This window comes from Pecten maximus, chromosome 4 (assembly GCF_902652985.1).
Source record: "Pecten maximus chromosome 4, xPecMax1.1, whole genome shotgun sequence".
Classification (NCBI taxonomy): Eukaryota; Metazoa; Mollusca; class Bivalvia; order Pectinida; family Pectinidae; genus Pecten; species Pecten maximus.
In genome coordinates this window covers 29,420,354-29,442,232 of record NC_047018.1, presented here as the reverse complement: position 1 = coordinate 29,442,232, position 21,879 = coordinate 29,420,354, and the positions used below count along the sequence as shown (strand labels likewise).

Below are 21,879 nucleotides of genomic sequence, written 5' to 3'. Positions count from 1 at the left end.
TGAGCTGTTATTTCATATTAAGGTGTAGAACTTAAGGCTGTGATGTTATGGTGTGAATATGTCCAGAGGTTCATGAGGTATCGCAGGCACAAGTCTTTCCATTTGCCCACCATCATCAGATGGTGCATGGCCCATTGAAATTGCTCTTCATCAATGGTGCATGGCCCATTGAAATTGCTCTTCATCCATGGTCCATCATCTATGTCTGTAATAATCTTTATTATTGCTATTTCTTGAGAAGTACTAGACAGATATATCTCAAAACTTCATATGTAGCCATGCAGGTTCCCCTGGTTCCTAGTGGTGCCCATTCAATTTGGAGCCTGGTCTTTGAAATGAAATGACTAAAAGATTACCAACTTCAATTTTAACAGTTGGCTTTACATCTATTCAAACAGCTGGAAGTACATAATTTTACACCAAGACAAACTAGGTAATGATAAATAACACCACATTTCTTATAATGGTTCATTTAATATCATTTCAACTTTTTTTTTCTTCTTTTCAACAAACGAAAACATAAAGTCATTGATCTTATAAATGCAATTTCAAATTTCAACTTATGTCTCTTCCAAAGACTTAAAATCAAACTACTCAACATATCATTTATGATTCAATATACATTTCTACTACAATGTTAAATGCTGCCTCAGATAACACATAAAAACTCATGGCAGAACAGATATTCTAAAACAGTCACATGTACTAATATATTACACAACTTGAAAGGATGGTCATACTCAAACAGAATCCTTTCAAGTGTAAATTTATGAAGTGACCAGTATCTAGAAGATAATACAAGTCGTTTTCAAAGTAAATTATATACTGTAGGTGATATTTATAGAGATAGAAGACTGCAGTTACTGCCATATTAAATTATATCAGTGATACTTATAGACAAAAGACAATGGTTACTGCCATAGTAAAGTATATAGGTGATACTTATAGAGATAGAGGACTTCAGTTACTGCCATAGTAAATTATATAGGTGATAGTCATAGAGATAGAAGACAATGGTTACTGCCATAGTAGATTATATAGGTGATACTTATAGAGATTGAAGACTATGGTTACTGTCATAGTAAATTATATAGGTGATAGTTATAGAGATAGAAGACTATGGTTACTGCCATAGTAAAGTATATAGGTGATAGTTATAGATTGAAGACAATGGTTACTGCCATAGTAAATTATATAGGTGATAGTTATAGAGATAGAGGACTTCAGTTACTGCCATAGTAAAATATATAGGTGATAGTTATAGAGATAGAAGACTATGGTTACTGCCATAGTAAATTATATAGGTGATAGTTATAGAGATAGAAGACTATGGTTACTGCCATAGTAAATTATATAGGTGATAGTTATAGAGATAGAAGACTATGGTTACTGCCATAGTAAATTATATAGGTGATAGTTATAGATTGAAGACAATGGTTACTGCCATAGTAAATTATGTAGGTGATAGTTATAGAGATAGAGGACTTCAGTTACTGCCATAGTAAATTATATAGGTGATAGTTATAGAGATAGAAGACTATGGTTACTGCCATAGTAAATTATATAGGTGATAGTTATAGAGATAGAAGACTATGGTTACTGCCATAGTAAATTATATAGGTGATAGTTATAGAGATAGAGGACTTCAGTTACTGCCATAGTAAATTATATAGGTGATGATTATAGAGATAAGACTATTCTTTCTGCCATAGTAAATTATATAGGTGATAATTATATAGAGAGAAGACTGCTTTAAATTTCAATACCTAGGGTGACAGTGTATAGATCTAACACTTGATTTAGAGTAAAAGTAAAAAAACTTCCCTTCAAATGATCAAATAAGTATCTAATAGAATACTGTCTTGAAATTTACTATAAAATGTGAGCTGTCACCATTAAAATAATTCAGTAAAAACTTTTTATGAGCAATATCACGTTCATTAGACAGCCACAGAAAGTGTACACAGAAACACACAGACATGTGATGTGATGAGATAGCAGTACTGTAATTCTAATTAGAAACAATACCTGTAAGATAATAATGATTACTGGTAGCATGCATAATAGGACAGAATAGAAAGGAAACATGTGAGTTATCATTGAGTACATAGAACCTACCAGTAATTATTATAAAGTATAGCTATCAGACTAATAAATGTTTATTGTATGAACATAATTACAGACATGTTGCTGGACACTTGTGTAGAGTAAATGAAGAAATCCATTCTGATATGAGTCACTGGCAGAGATTTGGTTGATTCTGGTCTTCAACACTTTATGTCCTGTGATACAATTAATCAAATAAAATTATTGCCATGCCTTTCAGGATCACAGTATATCAGACATACATATATTTGTACAATGAAAGTTAAAATGTTTGTATCCTACAGCTGAATGCAACACTGAGAACATGAATCCTGGTGTCTTGATCACCTTGAACAATATATATTCAAGGTGTGAATGATATGAGAATGTCTGTCGGAATCTCTGTGCACATTGTTGTGTTGGTGGTGGTCAGTGGTGAGGTGTCCTGGGGAGGTGTGAACAACAGACTTGGTCTCTGAAATGTACAAAATGCATTTAATCGACATGATTGCAATTGACAAACTGACCAAGTCAAATTAATGGATTTCAGAAATAAACTATCAATGCCATTTTATAAGAAACTTTTTTAATATATATGAACATAATACTTACTGAATTCCGACAGGCAGGTGTAGCGCCAGCATTTTGAGTAATGGAGCTGCTGATATCATCCTCCAGTGACATTAAAGACTTCTGTCCAGGTGGAGTGAAGATCAACATGTCATCACCAACTCTCCCCGGCACTGAAACAAGAAGTATGAATATACATACCCATGTAGTCCTTTGTCATCTTACATAAATATATACTCCCAACCTGCTCATCAATGAAACCAGCATACTGGGTATTACTTCAGCAATACATGTCCGTTACGGGGCCCCACTCCACCCACCCCCCTAAAAATAGTAACAGTGACCATGAAACTCAAGACTTGCCCGAGATATCAGTCCTTTGTATTTGTGTAAAGTTTGATCAAAACCCCAAGCCACTAGAGCAGTACTACAGATGGATGGACAGATGAACGGTCGCACAGACAAAATTATTACTATATATACCCTCCCCCCAATAAGTGTGTGTGTTAAATTCACATGGACAGTATAAATTTATACCCCCTCTAAATTATTTCTGTGTATTACCAGCACAGGTGTACAGACCGCATTCATGTTTGTTATGGTTTTTTTTTAAATCCTTACAATAACTATTAAATTCACATGAACAGTATAAATTTATATCCCCTACAAATTAATTTCTGTGTATTACCAGCACAGGTGTACAGTCAACAAATCAAGGCTATTTCCCTGTGGTGTTGGAAGCAATCTGGTGAACTGTGTTACCAGGCAGCAGACAGCACACTTAAGTTTTGCTTACCATCTTTAATGTCTTCGAGTGTATGTTCTATTGTCGTAGAAGTGGAGAAATGCACACTGCGTCTGGTTGAGCGACGGCGCTGTGATGATGGCAATTGTTTCAGACTGGATGTGCGTTGCTTTGGTATACTTGGTGAACCTTTCACACGATCTGAGAATACGAAGAAAATAGAAATAGGGATGAAAACATACAACAGGCATTGAAAACTTTTGCACATACACAAAAACAGACCCTTTCACCCTGACCAATGTCCACCAAAATGTAATCAAATGAAGAAATTACCATAATCTTACTGTAGTATAAATAGGAACAAAATCTCTAAAGGGCTTCATGAAAAGTTGTATACCAGCTACTGACTTCAAAAGATGTTGAGTGTGGTCATTAACACTTAACTTTGAAATTTGACCACCAAAAGCTAACCCAGCATTGCCAACTTCTAGTAATGTCAATGTTGGAGATCTCTCTTCTCTGATGTTTCAAAGATTGATGGTTTTAGATGACAACATTTTATCAATGTTTCCATGCACTCATTTTCATGATCATCATATACATTTAATATCAAAAATTGTTTTACTACTTAAATTAATAATAGCTATCTGATCATTAGCTCTGATCATTAACAAGTATTCTAAGATTTTCCTAAAGCAATACATGTCCCCTACTGGCCCCCGCTAAAATTAGTATCCTTGAAACCCTGAAACTTGAACTTGATCCTTAGCTACTCATACTGAAGTTACATACCAACATACCTAGGAGCATGGCTGAGAAAAATATGGAAAACTGGATTTTGCTTTTAAACCAAAATTAAACACATCTGGACCCTGTGATATTGAAAGTAGGTCAAGGTCCTTCACTTGAAAAAAACTTGGTAGGCCTTCATCCAAGCATGCCACTGGCCCAATATCATGACCCTGGGCCTTTTGGATATTGAGAAGTTGTTCAAAATTTTTCAAGACATTTGATCCCTGTGACCTCGAAAGAACTTTGTAACCCTTCATCCCAACATGCTACTGGCCCAATATCATGAAACTCGGCCTCTTGGTTATTGACAAGAAGTTGAGAATTGTTTACGATGCCAGAAAAAGAGGCGGTCACAATAAGTAACTTCTCAGTTGTCCTTAAAACCCAAAGACTGTAAAAAGAAAAATGAGAAATAATTTGAATATTTAAACAGCTGCACATGTACAGAAGTGGATGTTTTGCCTGCACTCACTTAATTGAAAGGGTTGTCATTTTGAAAATTTCACAGTCATATGAAAAGCATCTGACTATTCTTTGTTGCCAGTTGGTTGGTTGATGGATTGCATGATACTATTGGGTGTGGCTTATTTCCTACACACAGACAATAATTACAACCACTCTTTTAGTAAAAGTGAGAGTAATATAAATTGGCACAGTACCCACCTGTAGTTTCAGTATCAGAAAAAGCAGTAGACAGGTCCCAGCAATCGCCATCATTGTCCAAAACGCTAGTGCTGCAAGGAGCTTTGGATAAATCAGCACTGCTTGGCTGGAGATATTTGAAGAAATCATTGTTATCTGTTTCCTGAACTGTGGAAGGTGACGACACATCACATAGTGATCTTCTTGATCGCAAGGACCTCCTGACAAAAAAATCATTTGACATTTAATTCCTATAAACCGATATTAAACTGTACCTATACAATCAAGTTATGAAATCAGAAGAGCTAAAATGAGATGATACTGGCACCAAAGCACTAAGTTTAATACCTCATACTCCCCCATAAATGATTGTATCTCAAGAAGAGTTGAAAGGTGATAAAGTGATGAATTACTTCTATTTGAAACACTGAATTCAAAGACTTTTTAGGGTCAGGATTCAAGGCTATTCCAGGTTTTCAAAAAGTCCACCTAGCGAAATTCAAGGACTTTCAAAGACTAGATTTATGCACCATGTTGAACAAACAAGAGGCAAAGAGGGCTTGTATTGTCCACATTTGCTTGCCCTACTGAGAGTCTACAATGCATAATAGTTAGATAACAATATCCTTCATGTCCAGACCATGAAACTAGGCTATACCTCTGGAATAATCCAGGTAGCATGAATTATAAATAATCTCTGGAAACGAAATCAAGAACAGACTAGCCAATGGTTTTCCTCCATCTCCAAAACCAGACATGTCCTTAAATGACCCTGTCTGTTCATAGGATGTTAAATGAAATTAACTAAAACCCTAAACCCAAACGTCAAGACAATGCATGAATGGACACTGTCAGAGTTACATCTCCAATACAAGGCCATAATCAACAGGAGTAGAATGAGATTGTAGTACAATGCTGCTATTGTGCAGATATCTATATCCTAATGTTGAACATTCCACTTTAAGCTGTAAAAGTAGATACATTAGAATACTGTTTCTAGGACTGATACTGACCTTGGTGTAATCTTTGACTTGGGTGTTACAGTTGTACTTTTTTCTAATGGAGTTTCAGTTGATTTTACTGAATTGTCACTGCTGAAAACATCATCCATATCATTTTCCTTGTTATTCAAGGCTGGTTCAGCATCTACACCCGAACGCAGCCTTTTGGATAAGGAGTGGCGTGCAGGCTGGCCCTTACTGGTGACCTGAGGAGTGATGTCTCGCAACAATGGACTGGGGTTTACTGGCACATACGATTTCCTGCTAGGTGTTCGCAGACTTGTGAGTCCCAAACTGTCAACACCTGAAGACACAACTTCCAAAAGTGGAGTTTTCTTAGATTCTTGGGCCTTCTCTTTCTCCGCAGAAGAGGTTGAAACCTTCCTTTGAGGAGAACCCGCTGAAAATAAATAATTTATTGATATGACCTCTAGCCTTGCATATAGGTATAAGGCTTATATGATTACTAGCAAAAACTCCCAATATATTTCAACAGGTCCATGTATAAAGAAGCTGTTAACCATAATCTTATTGAATCAAGAGGTTACCCGACAAGGCTGACATATGCAAAATCATCTTTGTTAAGACTCACTGTCTTTAAGTCCTACGTATGCTGAAACTTTACAGCAATAAGCCCCTGCTTGACAATAAGCAACCACATAATAATGTGTTACTTCCCATCAACTATGGATTGTACAATCTCAATAAATGCACTCATCCGATTAAACTGAAATTGTACACAGTGTTACTGTCTGGTATTATGTACATGTACAGTCAAAACATTTACAGTTAAAAGCAAAATGGAGCCTCACCTCTGTCCCCAGGTGTCAGATCAGTCTCATTTATATAAATTATGATTGCCCATCCCCAATGATAATTCATACTAAATATGGTTGTAATCTATTAGGCATTAATATATATACATTAGGAGGAGTAGTGTTTTAAAGCAATATTTCAACTAAGTTCTCCTTAAGGGGGCCCCATACTTCTTTCCCCAGGGGTCGGAACAGACTCATTTATAAAAATCATGATTGCCTACCCCCTAATGCTGTTTCAAACTAAATTAGATTGTAATCCATTAAGGTATTAAAGGAGAAGTTAGCGTTTTAAAGCAAAATTTAAGCTAAGTTTCCCTTTTGGGGCCTGACCTCTCTGTCCCCTGGGGTCACACCAGTCTCATTTATATAAAATAGAATGATGTTTCACACCTAATTTGGATATAAAAGTCCAAATGGCGGACGATGACGGAGGGAGCATGATGGCTATAGGTCATCCGGTCAGATGACCTAATAAATCAGGAGAGATATAGTGTACTGTAATCAAACTTCGGCTTGTTTCTTCGTTTATAAGGGTTAAACAATTCTCTATATAACAGATACCTCTCTGTAAAGGACCCTTTTGCCTTGTTCCTTGAGTGTCCTTTACACTTTGACTGTTTATGTTAGAGACAAAAATAATAACTAGTTTGATGACTATTTTATCACTATGCAGGGCGTGTGAAAACATCACAGTTGCATTTCCGTATAATGTACTCATATTTTCAAAGTGAAATGGTAAAAAACAGCACTTAAAATACTGGTAATTATTTGAAAATACCTATAATTATTACTTGGAATGCCTATAACAGAAGTCCAACACACATTTTAAGGGGCATCTAAACAGCAAATCCAGTCAAAACATTGCTTTTTTACAGGCCTATAGATCCCTATGATGGTGCAATGTCACAGAAGTAACATGATGAACGTTTAGTATGTATCATGGCAAACCCTGGGGTCTTGCTGTTGACATGTAATTTGTTAAGCTGTTTGTAAATTTCAACAAAACTTAAGAAAAATGCATGTTTCAGGGGGACATAATTAACTCATTTGTATCCCATATATTACACAAACTTGCCATGTCGTTTTGCTCACAAGTGTCTAAAGCACAAAATAGGAGCATTGGTTTGACCAGCTTTGACGTTATTATATGTATAAACGCTGTTTTTATTTTGACCTTGAATTGCAAATGGCGGTCGTGAACGATATCACACAAATATGGCATATAAGGAGGTATTTAAAACATCAAAAATGCTCTTATTAGACAATATAAAGTATTCTTGAAGTGGCAAGAAGACTGCTTTTATGAAAAAATGTTCAACCGTTGAGTTTGGGGTAAAATATGCCTATTTCTGAAAAAGGCTGCAAACTCACCATTTTAACAAATTGACATTCAAATGTTCATGTTACTATGATGAGATGTCTTAAAAGTATGATATAGGAGTTTTGTCATTAACTGAAATGCCTCCTTTAAGCCATATTTGTGTAATATTATTCTCAACTGCCATTTGCATTTCAAGGTCAAAACAAAATAAGTGTTTATACCTACATACAGTAAAATCTGGTCAAACAAATGCTCCTACCCTGTGCTATAGACACTTGTGAACATAACAGCATGGCTATTTTTCAGGTTTTATCATTTGCGTGACTTAGAATTATTCCCTGCCAAATCTTACCACAAAGTTACTCTACAGAAGAAACTGGAAGCATCTATAGCATATTATTGGTGATTGTAAGAAGCTACATGTCCAAACAAACATTTTGGTATATTACATGACATTTTTTGTGCAAATCTTAAGCTATTTATTCGTGTTTGAAGTTCAACACTATTCTGCTATATAGATGACCCTTAAAAGGCCGACATAGATTAACATTACATCACAACATTCATATGTAGGGTATTTTCTATTGGCCAAGATGTAAGTTGGTATGAAACCTGTTTTGGAACTAGGCCTACATTATGCAATAAGCCCCCTCCTTAATGTCGATCAAGTATGGTATGATAGGATTTACTCTATTTTAACAAATACTTTACCTTCACAATGGAATTTTCGAGTCCTTTCAGGACTGGAAACTTTAAAAAATCCGCCATCAAAGGTAACAGCTGGTTCTTCATGGCAAAGAATGTCTGGGACAGTTTGCTTCTTCTTCATTTGAGCACGGAAAGCCGCAAATTTAGATGCAACAGCAGGACGCTTTACAGCCGGTTTTACAGCAGTTTTTTTCTGAATGAAATGACAAATGCAACTTGAAATGGAGAACTTACTGTTTTCATATCATGTGATAATATCAAGATCTGGTACAGAGCAATAACCTAATGCAGGGCTTTTTCTGAGGGCTTTCTGGGGCCGTTAATAGGCCCTGTTCCCAATTGGATTTATTTCATTTTAAAGCCAAATTCACAAAATTTGCAGTTTACTCCTGAAAAAGTCTTTCCCAATTCACCAATTTTCTTCCCAATATGAGACAAAAAGGACCCTTCCCAAACTAAAAAGCCCTGTAATGTGTCGAACAACATCTTGAGTGTTTAAATTTTGGTGAAGAACACAAAGCATTCTCAATAAATACAAGTCTGAAAACCATTTTCTAGAACCTATTTTTCTACATCTGAGAATCTAAACCTAAATGTCAGAATAGGTTGCAATTTAACCTTAATTTGTGACATTGAATGACATACATACATCATTAAACATCCAGTTTTACTACCCCTACTCGATTCTTTCTGTATCATGAATACCTTTAGAATTTTTTTCTGGACTTTAGGTTTATCATCCACCCAGTTATTAGCCTTCAGTTTGTCTAGGTCAGCAAACTTGGTATGGACATCTTCCACCTGTTGTAAATATAAACTATCTTGAGTATACAAAGTCTTTTGAGTTATTTACATATGGTAAGTAGTCTGGGAACAATAATGCATTGTATTTTATCAGTTTAAAATAAATACTAGCAGCATCAAGCCTGAACTAAACCAGAAATGTATGCCACAGGCAAGCTATCACAAGAAAGTCTGACATCCGTGAAGCCTGGCCTAGATATGTTATGGAAATCTTATTTCTGTTATAACCAATCTTTATTCGTAGTAGTGATATGTCTGTTATTAAGTTGAATACCTGGTAGTAGATCATGTCCCAGAATCCCTGGAGATCTGATAATGTTGTCTCCTTCTCACCACTGCCAAATTCACAGTTGTCCACCAGACCTGTGAACTGCTTAAATCGTTGTGACATCAACAACTGGGCCTGGCCAATACAAGTCCTTATTTGACCCTCCACTGGAAACATACAGCATTGAAAATAAATCCTTATCAAGTGGTCCTAACTGTTTCTGAACATGTTTTGGTATTTACAGTATAGCTAGGCGAGCTTCTCTTACAAAATCATGACACACATTTGAATTTAGATTAAAAAAAAAAAATTTAATCAACCAATATTATACACAATTATTCATGTGTCCAAAACATCAGACAAAAAGACAGTATTTTCCCTAAGGAAAAGACATTCACACATACTAAATGAAATTGTTTATTATACCTTCTTCATTTAAATCTTGAGTGGATTTCATGATTTCTTCCCACTTTGAACAGTATCCATTGAAGACACTGCTTTCTGTAGACATCAGCTGTCTGAAATACTGCACATTGTGCTCCTCTGGTTTAGATGATATTTCTTCTGTGCAGAAAAATCAAAGAGTTGTTAAATAGAAATGTAAATTAAACAGAACTTACTATAAGGTACACATAAATAATTCCATCTCAAGTGAACTAAAATAGTTCTTAATGCATCATGATATATCGATGGTCAGTTCTGGTTCGTCATGATCAATGATAATCTCACATGTATTCAATTTTACCATTGAGCTCTATTTTGTACAATTCAAACCCAAGATTAATCCACTTTTCCATGAGGACACCCTCTCATGCACCCAGTCACACCAATGTTGACCCCAGTAAATCCACAAAATATGTCCAGGTTGATGATTAGAATGACAGACGACAACAAAAAGCTTATTAAGCAAGAGTAGCAAAATCGATAAGACATACAAATTTTATCCCCTGCCGTATCAGTTGTGAAAGAAGGGTAGTTATAATATATAAATTAACTCTAATTTTGAGCGGAGAATGACCTACCTTGTGTTTGTGATGAGGGGAGTCCTTCACATGAAGCAGATTCTGAGTGGGACTTTGTAGGAGACGGTTCAGACTCATCTTTGTTCATATCCGTTGAAGTAGATGTAGCACTGGACATATCTGCTGACCCAAGTGGTGTACTGGCAGCATCAGCAGCTTCTGAGGTTACTGCTGACGTGTCACCTGTCTTCTGTATTGTCTCTTCATCAAAATCCATATCCAAGTCTAGTGCCAGCAGAGGTTCTGAAAAAGTCAAATAAATATTTCATAGATTACCAATTCATTCAGTATTCTATAGAACAGGAATATATGGAAGTTCAAGCTCTAGTTTACATGGCCATTAACCAGATCAGTACTTTTAACAGTTATGGTTGTCTAGTGTTTTCAAGCTGATCTTTTAATTTTAAGCTTTGTACATTTAAGCTTACCTAACTTGATTTCAGAGCAAAGATGTACCCTAACATTATCACAGTTAGGTAGCACAGTGTTGCATATTTAACCGCACTGATTTGCCAAAAGCATTAAGCTACTAATTGCCCACAATTTACAATTGAGCATGTTGTCTGTCTAGCCTAACCTACAGGTACATATAACTTCATATCTGATACATCATAACTTAACCTAGATTCTAATAATAAAATTAAATATACATGCATATGGAACATGTGGATTGTATGCAATGTCCTTGTGTATAGACCTATATCAAACTTTAGGAACACAGGTTCTCCAACATTAATATTTAAACTAGATCATATATACTAAATATTACCAAACGTTTTTGTCTTTGGTGTCCTTCTGTTCATCTCCACCATAGGACTGCTTTTCAGTAGGTTGACCCTAAACAGAATAATTCTTTTCAGACTACCACCACATTACTGAGTTACAGGGTTATGATAGGATAATACATGTCGCAAGAAAAAATACATATCCCTGAAGAATTTTGGAAATTGTATCATTACCAAAAATTATTTTTAACCTTTTTTTTCTTTCACATGTAATGAATTGAAACTCAAACTGCTTATAAATAAATTGGAATATCTTTGTAGGTGTGTGCACATAATACTAATTATCTGCTCCTATGACAAGCACATATGCCGGTGTCTGACTGGTTATATATATAATTATAAAATTGTGATTAAAGATAAGATTTTGTAATTTACATTAAATAACATAAGCAGTGTATGAATTATATATGAAAATTCCTTAGACAATATATATGTCTACAGAAAATTGAAATCCCATAGCCCAAGTCATTTTTCCATAGACCAATTTTTTAAAACATTGTTGAAAGTAGCATAACTGTCACGCAAATGCTTGCATCATCCAGTAATAACACGCTGTTATGGCTAAAATAAACTCTATTGTAAGCTCTGATTTCATATGATCATTTGTCAGAAAATATTGGAATGTTGTTTTCATGAATTGCAATGTATGTCGGGGCTCAAACTTGTCATAGCCAATGGGGCCAACACTTTGAAATTTTACATAGACTGACCAGGTTTTCTATAGCCTCGGGCCATCGGTCTACCTTTACTTTCGAACACTGCAAGCAGTCGACTTGACGAGAATTGTGATAATTTGTGCTGTTCATATTATTAACAGTACCAGTATACAGTATTCCAAGTGCTTTCCATATCCTGTACAAACCAATCTTCATTTATTGTTAATATAACACACTTCATCCTTTTTTGCAAGTATTTACCACTGTTAATTTCAAGTGGATTTTTAGTGTCAGTTAAGGAAGGTAATCTTTCAGGACATTATATGAATTTTTTAAGGCTGGGTAAATTCTTAAAGGCTTCATCTCAATGACATGAAAAAAACTGGAACACTGGATATTGTGTACTTAAATATATAATTGCATTTGATTTTAAGTCTGGTGTAGAGGGTAAGAAAAGGGGCCTGTACTAGAAATAAACTTAACTTATGAAAAAATAACAGAAAAAGATATCTCAATCAATGTTCATGCACACAGAAATTGGTCCATCAAGAAATTTGTGAAAGATTCTGGAGTTACCAATCAAAATGACCCATGGCATGCGCTCAAGGCATTGAAAATGGAATTAAAGCCAGTATCATACAAAAAGGGGAACACATGGTCCCCACTCCTACAGGACAAAACAGAAAATGTTAAAACCCATATGTTCACTGGTATCTAAAACATAGTGAAGTGGATCCTAACACATTAAAAAGCAGCCTAGAAAATGTTGTAGCCCACTACCAAAATAACCACTCTGCATGTCACCAGTACAGCAGGAGTAAAACAGATAAAACCCTGTGTACCTAATGCTTGGAGATCAGCCAGAGCAAAAACTATACAAAGAACCAGTGTATTACTATAGAAGCACCATTTGGAAGCAGTTCATTGGTTCCTTACTTATCTCATTACTAACTTTATAACATATGACATGTGTTTGTATAATTGGATCATAATTGACAAATGTACACACAGGAGCAAACATACGGAATGCACTTTACAGATACCGATACTTGATGAGTAATATTATCCATTTCCTACATTGATTTTACCTCTCGGTTTTAAACCATATGCAGATAAGCCCCGCCTCCCTCCTACCTCTCCTTAACTGCTGTCCAGTGGGATTTTAAACTAGGTCACATGTGGCCTTTAAGAATCACAAATCCAAATGATCAGTAAATAAAGCATTGATACTCCATATGATTCACCAAGTAATATGCATCGGTAAATAGTTACACCTCTAATGCTAATGTAAAACTATTGATGATAAATTAAAATACCATTCTTCTGGACTCTTTGGGTTGACTGGACGATCATGCTGTGTCTTCCTCCTCTTTCTCTTGCTACGAGATGCTGACATCACCAGGCAGTCACTACTAGGTGGTACGAATGTCGCAAAGTTGCTCATGGTTCGTCTGGTATTTCTTCTGTCGGGTGTTTGGTTGACATTGCCCTTAACAATGCCTTCTCTTGTTGGTGAATCTGAGAACACTTCATCTTCCAGAGGCTTAGTGTTCACTACTTCTTCAGTTGCAATCACAGGTCTACTAGCTTGTTCACTTTTATTTCTTGGCGTGAACACCTTCTTTGGAGAGTCAAGAGCCTCTGATGGAGGAGACAGACAAAGCGAGCGCCTCAGACTTCGTGTTATTCTCTTTGGAATAGATTTTCCTTCTTTCTGTGAGTCCAGTGGAGTCGAGGATTCCTTCACCATTGTCGGTTCTCTAGGAGCAGAAGACATCACACCATCAATGTGTTTTGTCTCCTCTTGTACACTTGAATTAAAAGAGGTCTTAATTATGTTTTCCTCCGAAGTCTTGGTGGAGTTTACATTACTTGTCTGTCCATGGACTTCAGTTGTTGGTGTGGCAGATTGAGTTTCCAAAATTGACTGTCTGAGACTACGGGTGACTCGCCTTGTTTCACTTAAATGACTGAAATCTGCTGTTGCAATAGTTTTCCTCTCAGCAATCTTTGTTAGGGTAACTGTATCATCACACATCTCTCCATCAGCCGACAGACTAGGAATGTTGGTATTGGAGACATCAGCCAGGTTCACTGAACAATCCTCTGTATACAGTTTGGAGTCTACAAAGTTAGAAAAAAGAGGTTATTAAGATTTGAAAACTTGAGCCATTCATCATAAGGATAATTAATTTTCTTGCAGGCATTAATCCTAAACTGTTTTAAGCAACAAGAACCCTCCATTTTGTCAATAATGGTTATCGCGAACAGAGAAGTTGAACTCACCATCCCTCAGAACACTCACCTACCAATTTCCATTGTATAAATTCAATGATGGGGATAGTGACGATATATATTTAAAAGTGTCGCTGAAATCATTGCTAGTTCTCCAGACAAAATTTGATTTCATATTTAAACAAAGGGGCATAATAAAGACAAAATAAAATATCCAGATACACCATATAAAGACTACCAGATATTGCAGTAAAATAAATATCCTACAGGAGAATTAAAGTAATTCTATGCATGATGGGTGCTGGAGACAACACAGCTTGTTATTATGATAGTGTTTGAATTATATCGCTTCTATGTGTGGTCCCTGTCTGTCAAACCAAGAGCCCTTATGTTGGGTAGATATTTGACTGGAAAAAACTGGTAACTATGTAAATGAATATATCTATATACATTTGTATATCTAAGATCTAGATCTTATAACATGCTCTTTTATGAAGTATGAGTGACAGTGGAGGTCATGTGATAGATGATGTTATTAAAGTAGCCAAGGAAGTAGCAAAGTAAATCTGACTGTCAGTATAGCACTGGTGTTTGACTTTAATTAATGCAAAATATTGGTATAAATCCTTTCACTATTAATGACTGAATGATAAACTTCTCGACATAATTTGTAACCGACAAATAGACACACTATATAAGCATGCGTCGAAGTGTGATCAATTTAGTCTGACAAGGACATAGATTTCTCTCACCCTGGACAGGGATATCCACAATTTTACCTCGGTTGAGATTTTCTTATCTCACCCTAAAACAAGCTACATGAGCTATTTCAACACGCTCTTGTTCTCAATAGGGCGTGGTCACCGACGTCACCCCGAACGACTTTTACAGGGACACACACATACATATGTATGTCTGCTTCATTCACAAATAATAACATTTGGCACCCGAGTCTCCCATTGCCTCAATGTCAATTTGGATTGCATCGATGAGCGTATAATAAGACCACATGACATAATTTTTACGTCATTTTGATCAAAAGGCACCATTCTATTTATCTCTCACCCAGATTGTATTCATATTGACAATAAATACAATCTAACATGCAGTTAATTGTTAAATGAAATTAAGATAAGTATTAATTATCAGAGTTAACTTGTGTATTGGATGTTCTTTTTTTTACCATCTTATCAGAACTTTATTTTGTATCAAATCACCATCGTAAGGTGTAAAGAATCTGTTGCAGTCTATCACAATAGTGATCCACCATCCCAAAGTTGTTTACAAACCTTTGAATTTGGTTCACAATATGATTGGAAAACATTATAAGAGAAAAATAATTATTCATCCCTTTTTAGGATGATAGGGGTATCTTAACTCGCGTTGGGGGGGATTTTAAAGTTCCCCAACACTCGAGCCTCGTGTTTGGGAATTTAACTACAATATCCCCGTTGGGATGAGATCCCCCTTATCTCACCCCAAAACGGATGAAAGATTCCATTAATCCAGCAACGTTTATATGGAAGAATAAAAATAAAAAAACAATTCCCAGAAGAGGAGTTCATTGATTTGACAAAATGTTACACCACCATATCTACTTCCATCTTGCCAAACCTCCTTTACTATAGCTATTAAGATACATAGGGAGACTCCTGATTTTGAATTTTAAATCAAGACAGGAATATCAATAAAAATATTTTTTATCTAAAACATTAATAATTTTAAAACTATATAACTAGTCAAGCAGAAAGAGCTACATTTCATCTGTTCTTTTCAAGGCTTGAACATGATCAATCTTGCCAATGGAAATATTAGCTGTATGAAATGGATCTGGTACAGGTATAGGGGAAGTGTTACAGTCTAATTACCTTCTGATGAATGTGACTTTGGGGTAGAGCATCTGAAAAAGAGAATGTGACCTTCATCATTCACATGTACATCTGTGATACTCAAAATATTAAGAAAATTCTCTGGAAACTGCATTATATTTTACTATTTAACATGATTTTATAAAAATACAAGTACCAACAGAAAAATTGAAATATCTAATGAATCATTAAAAAGATCACTCACCTCGCACAAAAACTTTTTAAGCAAAGCAACAATCCAGATAAGTTGAACAATTTTCTTTCAGATTAATATTAAAAGTATGATACAGCTTAATAATTAAAAGTGAATTACTTTTAGTTAAAACCCACATAGGTTTGACGAAATATAAATACACATACTTCTAAACAGACCATGGTGTTATATTAGATACCTTTTAGGATCAGTGCCAATGAAAGATGTGGTGGCTGGGTACAGGAAGCGAGCAGTGCTGGCAGGACTCAAAGGTTTAAACTCAAAGGTGGAGATGTTGGATGGAGCACTAAATGTAAAATCATCTGGGGCAAAGGAGAGACCCCTGAAAGTTGACACCTTCTCCAAATTCAGATTTTGTGGTTTATCTCTCCCAGTGACCTTCTTTTCATTAGCAGACTTTTTTGGCAGAGAAGGTTTGGAAGAACCTGTCATAATGAATTATAAATTTTAATCATTAACATTTAAAAGTCATAAAGTACATCCAAATTTGTTAAACAATGAAGTCGTTAGAATGCTTATAGACTGAAGAGGTAAACTTACACATACCGGTATACACATGTACGCATGAACAGAAGCTACAATATTTCCCCTCCCTGACATTGTTGTAAGGGAATGATTATAAGATTGTAAGTACATGTACTAAAGTCTTTTCAGCTGAGAAAGCATTTGAATAAGTGACTACTTATAATAAAATCTATTACAGTTATAATATTGCAAATACTATAGGAGCACTGATGGGCAGAATTTTATATGTCCTGTTATCAAATACTATTAATAGACATGTCTCCGCACTTTATACCTCAAACATCCAGAAGCACTTTTCAATCAATGATATTCATTTCAGAATATTTCTTCAGGACTACCTGATTTTTGTTTTTAAAAGAAAAACCACCAAAGGTCATTTTAGCAAAGAACTGAGCTAAACAGGAACCAAAACCTGTAAAATATATGCAAGGGAAAAAAGACAACTTACCTGATGCTTTCTGTTTTTGAGTAGTCTTGGTGCTTCTTGTTGATGGCCTGTTTGTATTGGATTGTATTCTGGCACTTTTGGTTTCTTTGGAAGCATTTTGTGATCGAGTAACTCGTCCTGATATAGGAGCAGGGGCCACAACCTTCGGTGTTGGATTAGGTGTCTAAAACAAATTTTATGAAAACATAAAATGCTTCAGGGTACATGATGAAATATTAGAATGTGTAATGTCATTAAACACCATTTTAATGTCAAGAGGAGTACCTATGATTACAGGCAACAAAAATGCATCAGTTTGCATCCATATTTTCAAAGTATCTGACCCCACAGAAACCTGATATCTCTTTTACCTCAGATTTTTTGGTCATTGTGTTTCCAGCCTTTTTCTTGGTAGAAGCAATACTTTCCACAGCTACTGGTTTCGATGGTTTCTGAAATAACAAAATAAAAGTTTTATTGCAAAAACAAATTGGAACCTATTTTTAATTGAAGCATGAAAAATCTTGTGAAGAAATAAAGTTACATAATATTGGAACAGGATATCCAAGATCTTTATATATTCAATTTTTCAATCTTTTTTCCTTGTTTCCTTTAATTATCTATTGTAGATATTCATATCAACAGAAAATAACAGGGTTGTGACATGTTTATTGTTTAGAAATCCATATTGCTGATTTTCTCATTTTAAAGTAAGGGTTGTCAGTTGAAAATCGGTCACAAACTTAACTTCAGCTCAAACAGCTGTGATTGTAATTGGCAGAGTTTCAAAACGGTGAACTCTGTTTGATAGTTGTCTCAGCATTGAAATCTCATTGAGTGCAGAATTACAGCAGCTATGCTAGGCAATATATACAAACATACATTGACGTATACACTGTGAAGGATTATTTTCAGTGTGACAGTTGACATAGTTGTCACCATTTTAAAAATACTTGAAAAAAAAAACAATCATGATTATAACTGTCCAAAGATTAACAACTGGGTGAATTCAGAATACTAACTCAGCATGACAATACAGATAGGACATTTCTCAAAAAGTCAAGATGATTACAATTAAAGAGATACATGAACAAAAAGTTTTTCCAGACCAGTTACCCGTGACCTCATGTGGGTCAACATACATGAGTGAACAGATTCAAATTATCACTGGCTAGCAAATTATCATTTTTATTGAAAAAATTGCATGTTTGAACTATCCACTGATTCTAGACTAGGAGCTGACTTTACTTTATTATTATTTTATCTTTTTTTTTTTTTGCAAATTCTGGTTTTTTGTTTTTAATTTGAAATTTCATTCTGCATTTATAAACAAGTCTAACTAAAATTTACATCTGTTTATCAGCTATTCAATTTCACTTCCTTAAACCAGCACTGTTCATAGACATAGCATAAGGAATATATGCAATATTCTGTGTACCATTTTAGTAAGTGTTGAAACATATCCTGCAACAGAACAAATTTGATTCCCTTTCTTTGAATTCTTGTATAAATTTGTATCGCTATGAGCCACATGAAAAACTTTAAAGGACGGCTTTTGGAGTTGCTTTTGTTTTTCCAATTTCTTTTTTAATTCCTTTTCTTTCTTCCATTTTGTAAATTCTCGCTTCATGTCATCTTGATTCCTGATGTTCCTTTTCCTACCACCATCTGCAATAGATTGATTATAATAACAAATCAATATTGTCCCTCTGAATTGCCAGGTAAGAAACTAATCATGAAAATTTATTAACAACTCATTGCAAGCGACACAAATCCCCTTATGTGTCAAGTATATACCCACTGAAATTCTAGCACAATATTCCCTGGCTTGGACTTGTTTAAAGCTGACAGTCAAATCTTCCAATTGAGATTTTTTTTTTGAGACAACCGAGAAAATTTGACATTATGCGCTGTGTAAATCCACCCTGGGCAGCTAGAGGTCATATGTCGCCCATCATAAGATTCTCGCCATGTATTTAATCCTCTAATACTGACATTGTAATCCTAAAACACCCATTGATTTAGTTCCAAATCAATGTTCTATTCCGTCCATATAGACCCTTGCTTTACGCTGGTCACAATTTTACTCTTGACTCGACGTCATTTTGCAAACTATGTAGGTCGCAGGTCGCCTAATTACCCTGTCAGTTTGTGATGGAGCGAAAAGAAAAACCAATACAACATTTATTTCTATAAAGTTTATAATTTGTAAACAATGTATTCTTGTATTAAATGTTTTGTGAAATAGGAAGCTTAGTTTTCTTGATTTAAACTATGTAAGAAGAAAAACACAATAATGATATTTAATCAATTTCTTTTTTCGGTCCATTGCATTCCAATTTGAAAGGTTAGTTACTGTCACTTACAAAATGTGACATAGCGAACCCTGATACAGGACGAAATGTGTGCTTTGGGGGTAAATAAATAGCTCACTTATCCATGATATATGTAAGGTAGGTGTTATGTCACGCCCGATCTCATTTTGTTTGCACCAAAATCTTAGCGATGCCAAATGGTGTTGGGAGAATTCTGTTTTCATATAGCAGTGCAGTTCTTGCATTGGCCTACCCCAGAGATGGTGTCATGGTCAGAGGAAACTCGAGCTAGTAAAGTTCATTTGTTTGTTATTTTTGCTTATATTCGACATACAGTCGATGATACTCTGGTATACACAAGGACACGGATAAGTCGAACCATCGGATAAGTCGAATATGTTTTGCTTGGTCGACTCCGACTTATCCGAGTTTTACTGTAGTTTTTGTGATAAACTTTTCATTTATTAGCATAAATGGATGCAGGCTTGTAGCCTCTATATCCATATCAATACCAATACATTGTATAATATAAATATTTCCTATGTAATTAATGGCTTTATATTAGTTCCTGTACATTCATGAATAAAAACGTTTATTTTTCCAATGATCATCTAACATTATTTCACATTTTATGACAGAATCAGCATTGACAACAATTTGTGGCAAGCTATTCCATAAATCAATAACTCGGTAACTGAAAAAATGTTTCCTTCCATCAAGACGACATCGCTTTTTGAATATTTCCTTATCGTGACCTCTGGTTCTGCTCATCTTGTCCATTTGTCATTATTTATTAAAATTATTCCACACATTATTATAATGATTAATCGACACTGGATGATGCCAAACATCTAGGCAACGTAGTTCTTATTCAGTATTGTATGAAATCCAGACTCCAGTGACCCACATTGGCACCAGTACTAGTCAACAGACTGAAACTAGCTAAAACACAGTGATAGCTCTAGTTAACAATTAATTCCCCAATATAATAATATGTCACATTATCTTATACCTTTTGCTGTGTTCCCCTTTGTTGGTGTTTTCCCTTCGTAAGTTAACTTCGACTTCACGTTGGGGCTGAGTTCTTGCAGAGGCGAAAGATTTTGAATATTTCTGCCTTTATTTGCTTCTTCTTGACGATTGTTTTTCCAATCTATTGACCTTCTGTTAAGACGTAACTTCTTGGCGTCAATCGTTGATGATTTGATTTTATAGGCATCTCTCATATCCATCTTGATTTTCGTCTGATATGTCTCACCCTTTCCACACAGCGCCCACCTCTTTTGCACGAACACCTCTACGTTTCAAAATTCGCGGAAGTGTTTGTTACATCAACTGTGATTGGCCAACTAGATTCAGTACCACCTAGTGGAAGATGAGGGGAAGTAATGCACATTTCGTAAAACGGAGCGATATACGGATTAATATAAAAAAAAAATAGACCTAGATCTACCACTAAATAAATTTTCAATTTATCTGAACGTTTTTTCAAAATATTTGTCTAATAAATGTCTCTTTTTTCCACAACTGTATGCGATAGACATTTTAATATCTGGAAAACTCTAATTGATTTCTGTCCACGCGTAATGTTACAAAGACGTATCTACCCTTTTCTCTAATTTAGAAAAAAAAACTTGATGTTGTCACTGATTAAGATTTATTGCTCAAATGAAATGAAAATCTGCCAATAGATGCAGAGACCTATAGTATATAGGTCTCTGATAGATGTAAACATGAGCATTTTTAGAAGTGTGTAAAATTATATGAAATCCAGCCAAAGGTTTCGGTAATATGATATATATATATCTTTTTTGAATTAATTGTAAATAATGGTATTCATTGTGATTACATTATGCTATTTCTCAAATTATATATTATGTATTGTGGAGAAGGCCTTAGTAATGTTGTGATAACTTGTCCCTTATCCGTTATACTTTTGAAACAAATAAAATATGTTTGAATAACAAAAACAAAAAATTATCAGTAACACATTGGTCACAATTTTTATGGGGCGCCGTTTTACTATTTATTCCCATTTGGTGATATCACCTATTCAATCAGTGATATCACCTATTCGA

The 21,879-nt window shown here is 35.1% G+C and overlaps 1 protein-coding gene across 2 annotated transcripts; it reads right to left on the bottom strand.

Annotated features, from left to right (window-relative positions):
• Nucleotides 1–454: 454 nt before the first annotated feature.
• Nucleotides 455–21,121, bottom strand: LOC117325756 (disks large-associated protein 5-like). Of its 2 annotated transcripts, none has more exons than XM_033882196.1 (18): nt 20,814–21,121; nt 18,925–19,154; nt 17,858–17,938; nt 17,508–17,670; nt 16,713–16,959; nt 16,321–16,352; nt 13,534–14,341; nt 11,546–11,613; nt 10,777–11,019; nt 10,181–10,318; nt 9,761–9,921; nt 9,388–9,483; nt 8,686–8,875; nt 5,848–6,235; nt 4,856–5,055; nt 3,452–3,601; nt 2,698–2,828; nt 455–2,560 (listed from the first exon to the last, which is right to left on the bottom strand). In XM_033882196.1, exons 1-18 carry the CDS (start codon nt 21,031–21,033, stop codon nt 2,450–2,452), a joined length of 3,657 nt encoding a protein of 1,218 aa, XP_033738087.1. In that variant the 5' UTR covers nt 21,034–21,121; the 3' UTR covers nt 455–2,449. The 2 variants fall into 2 exon arrangements, with proteins under 2 accessions (XP_033738087.1, XP_033738088.1); XM_033882197.1 differs by having other exon boundaries at nt 10,181–10,315.
• Nucleotides 21,122–21,879: the final 758 nt, after the last annotated feature.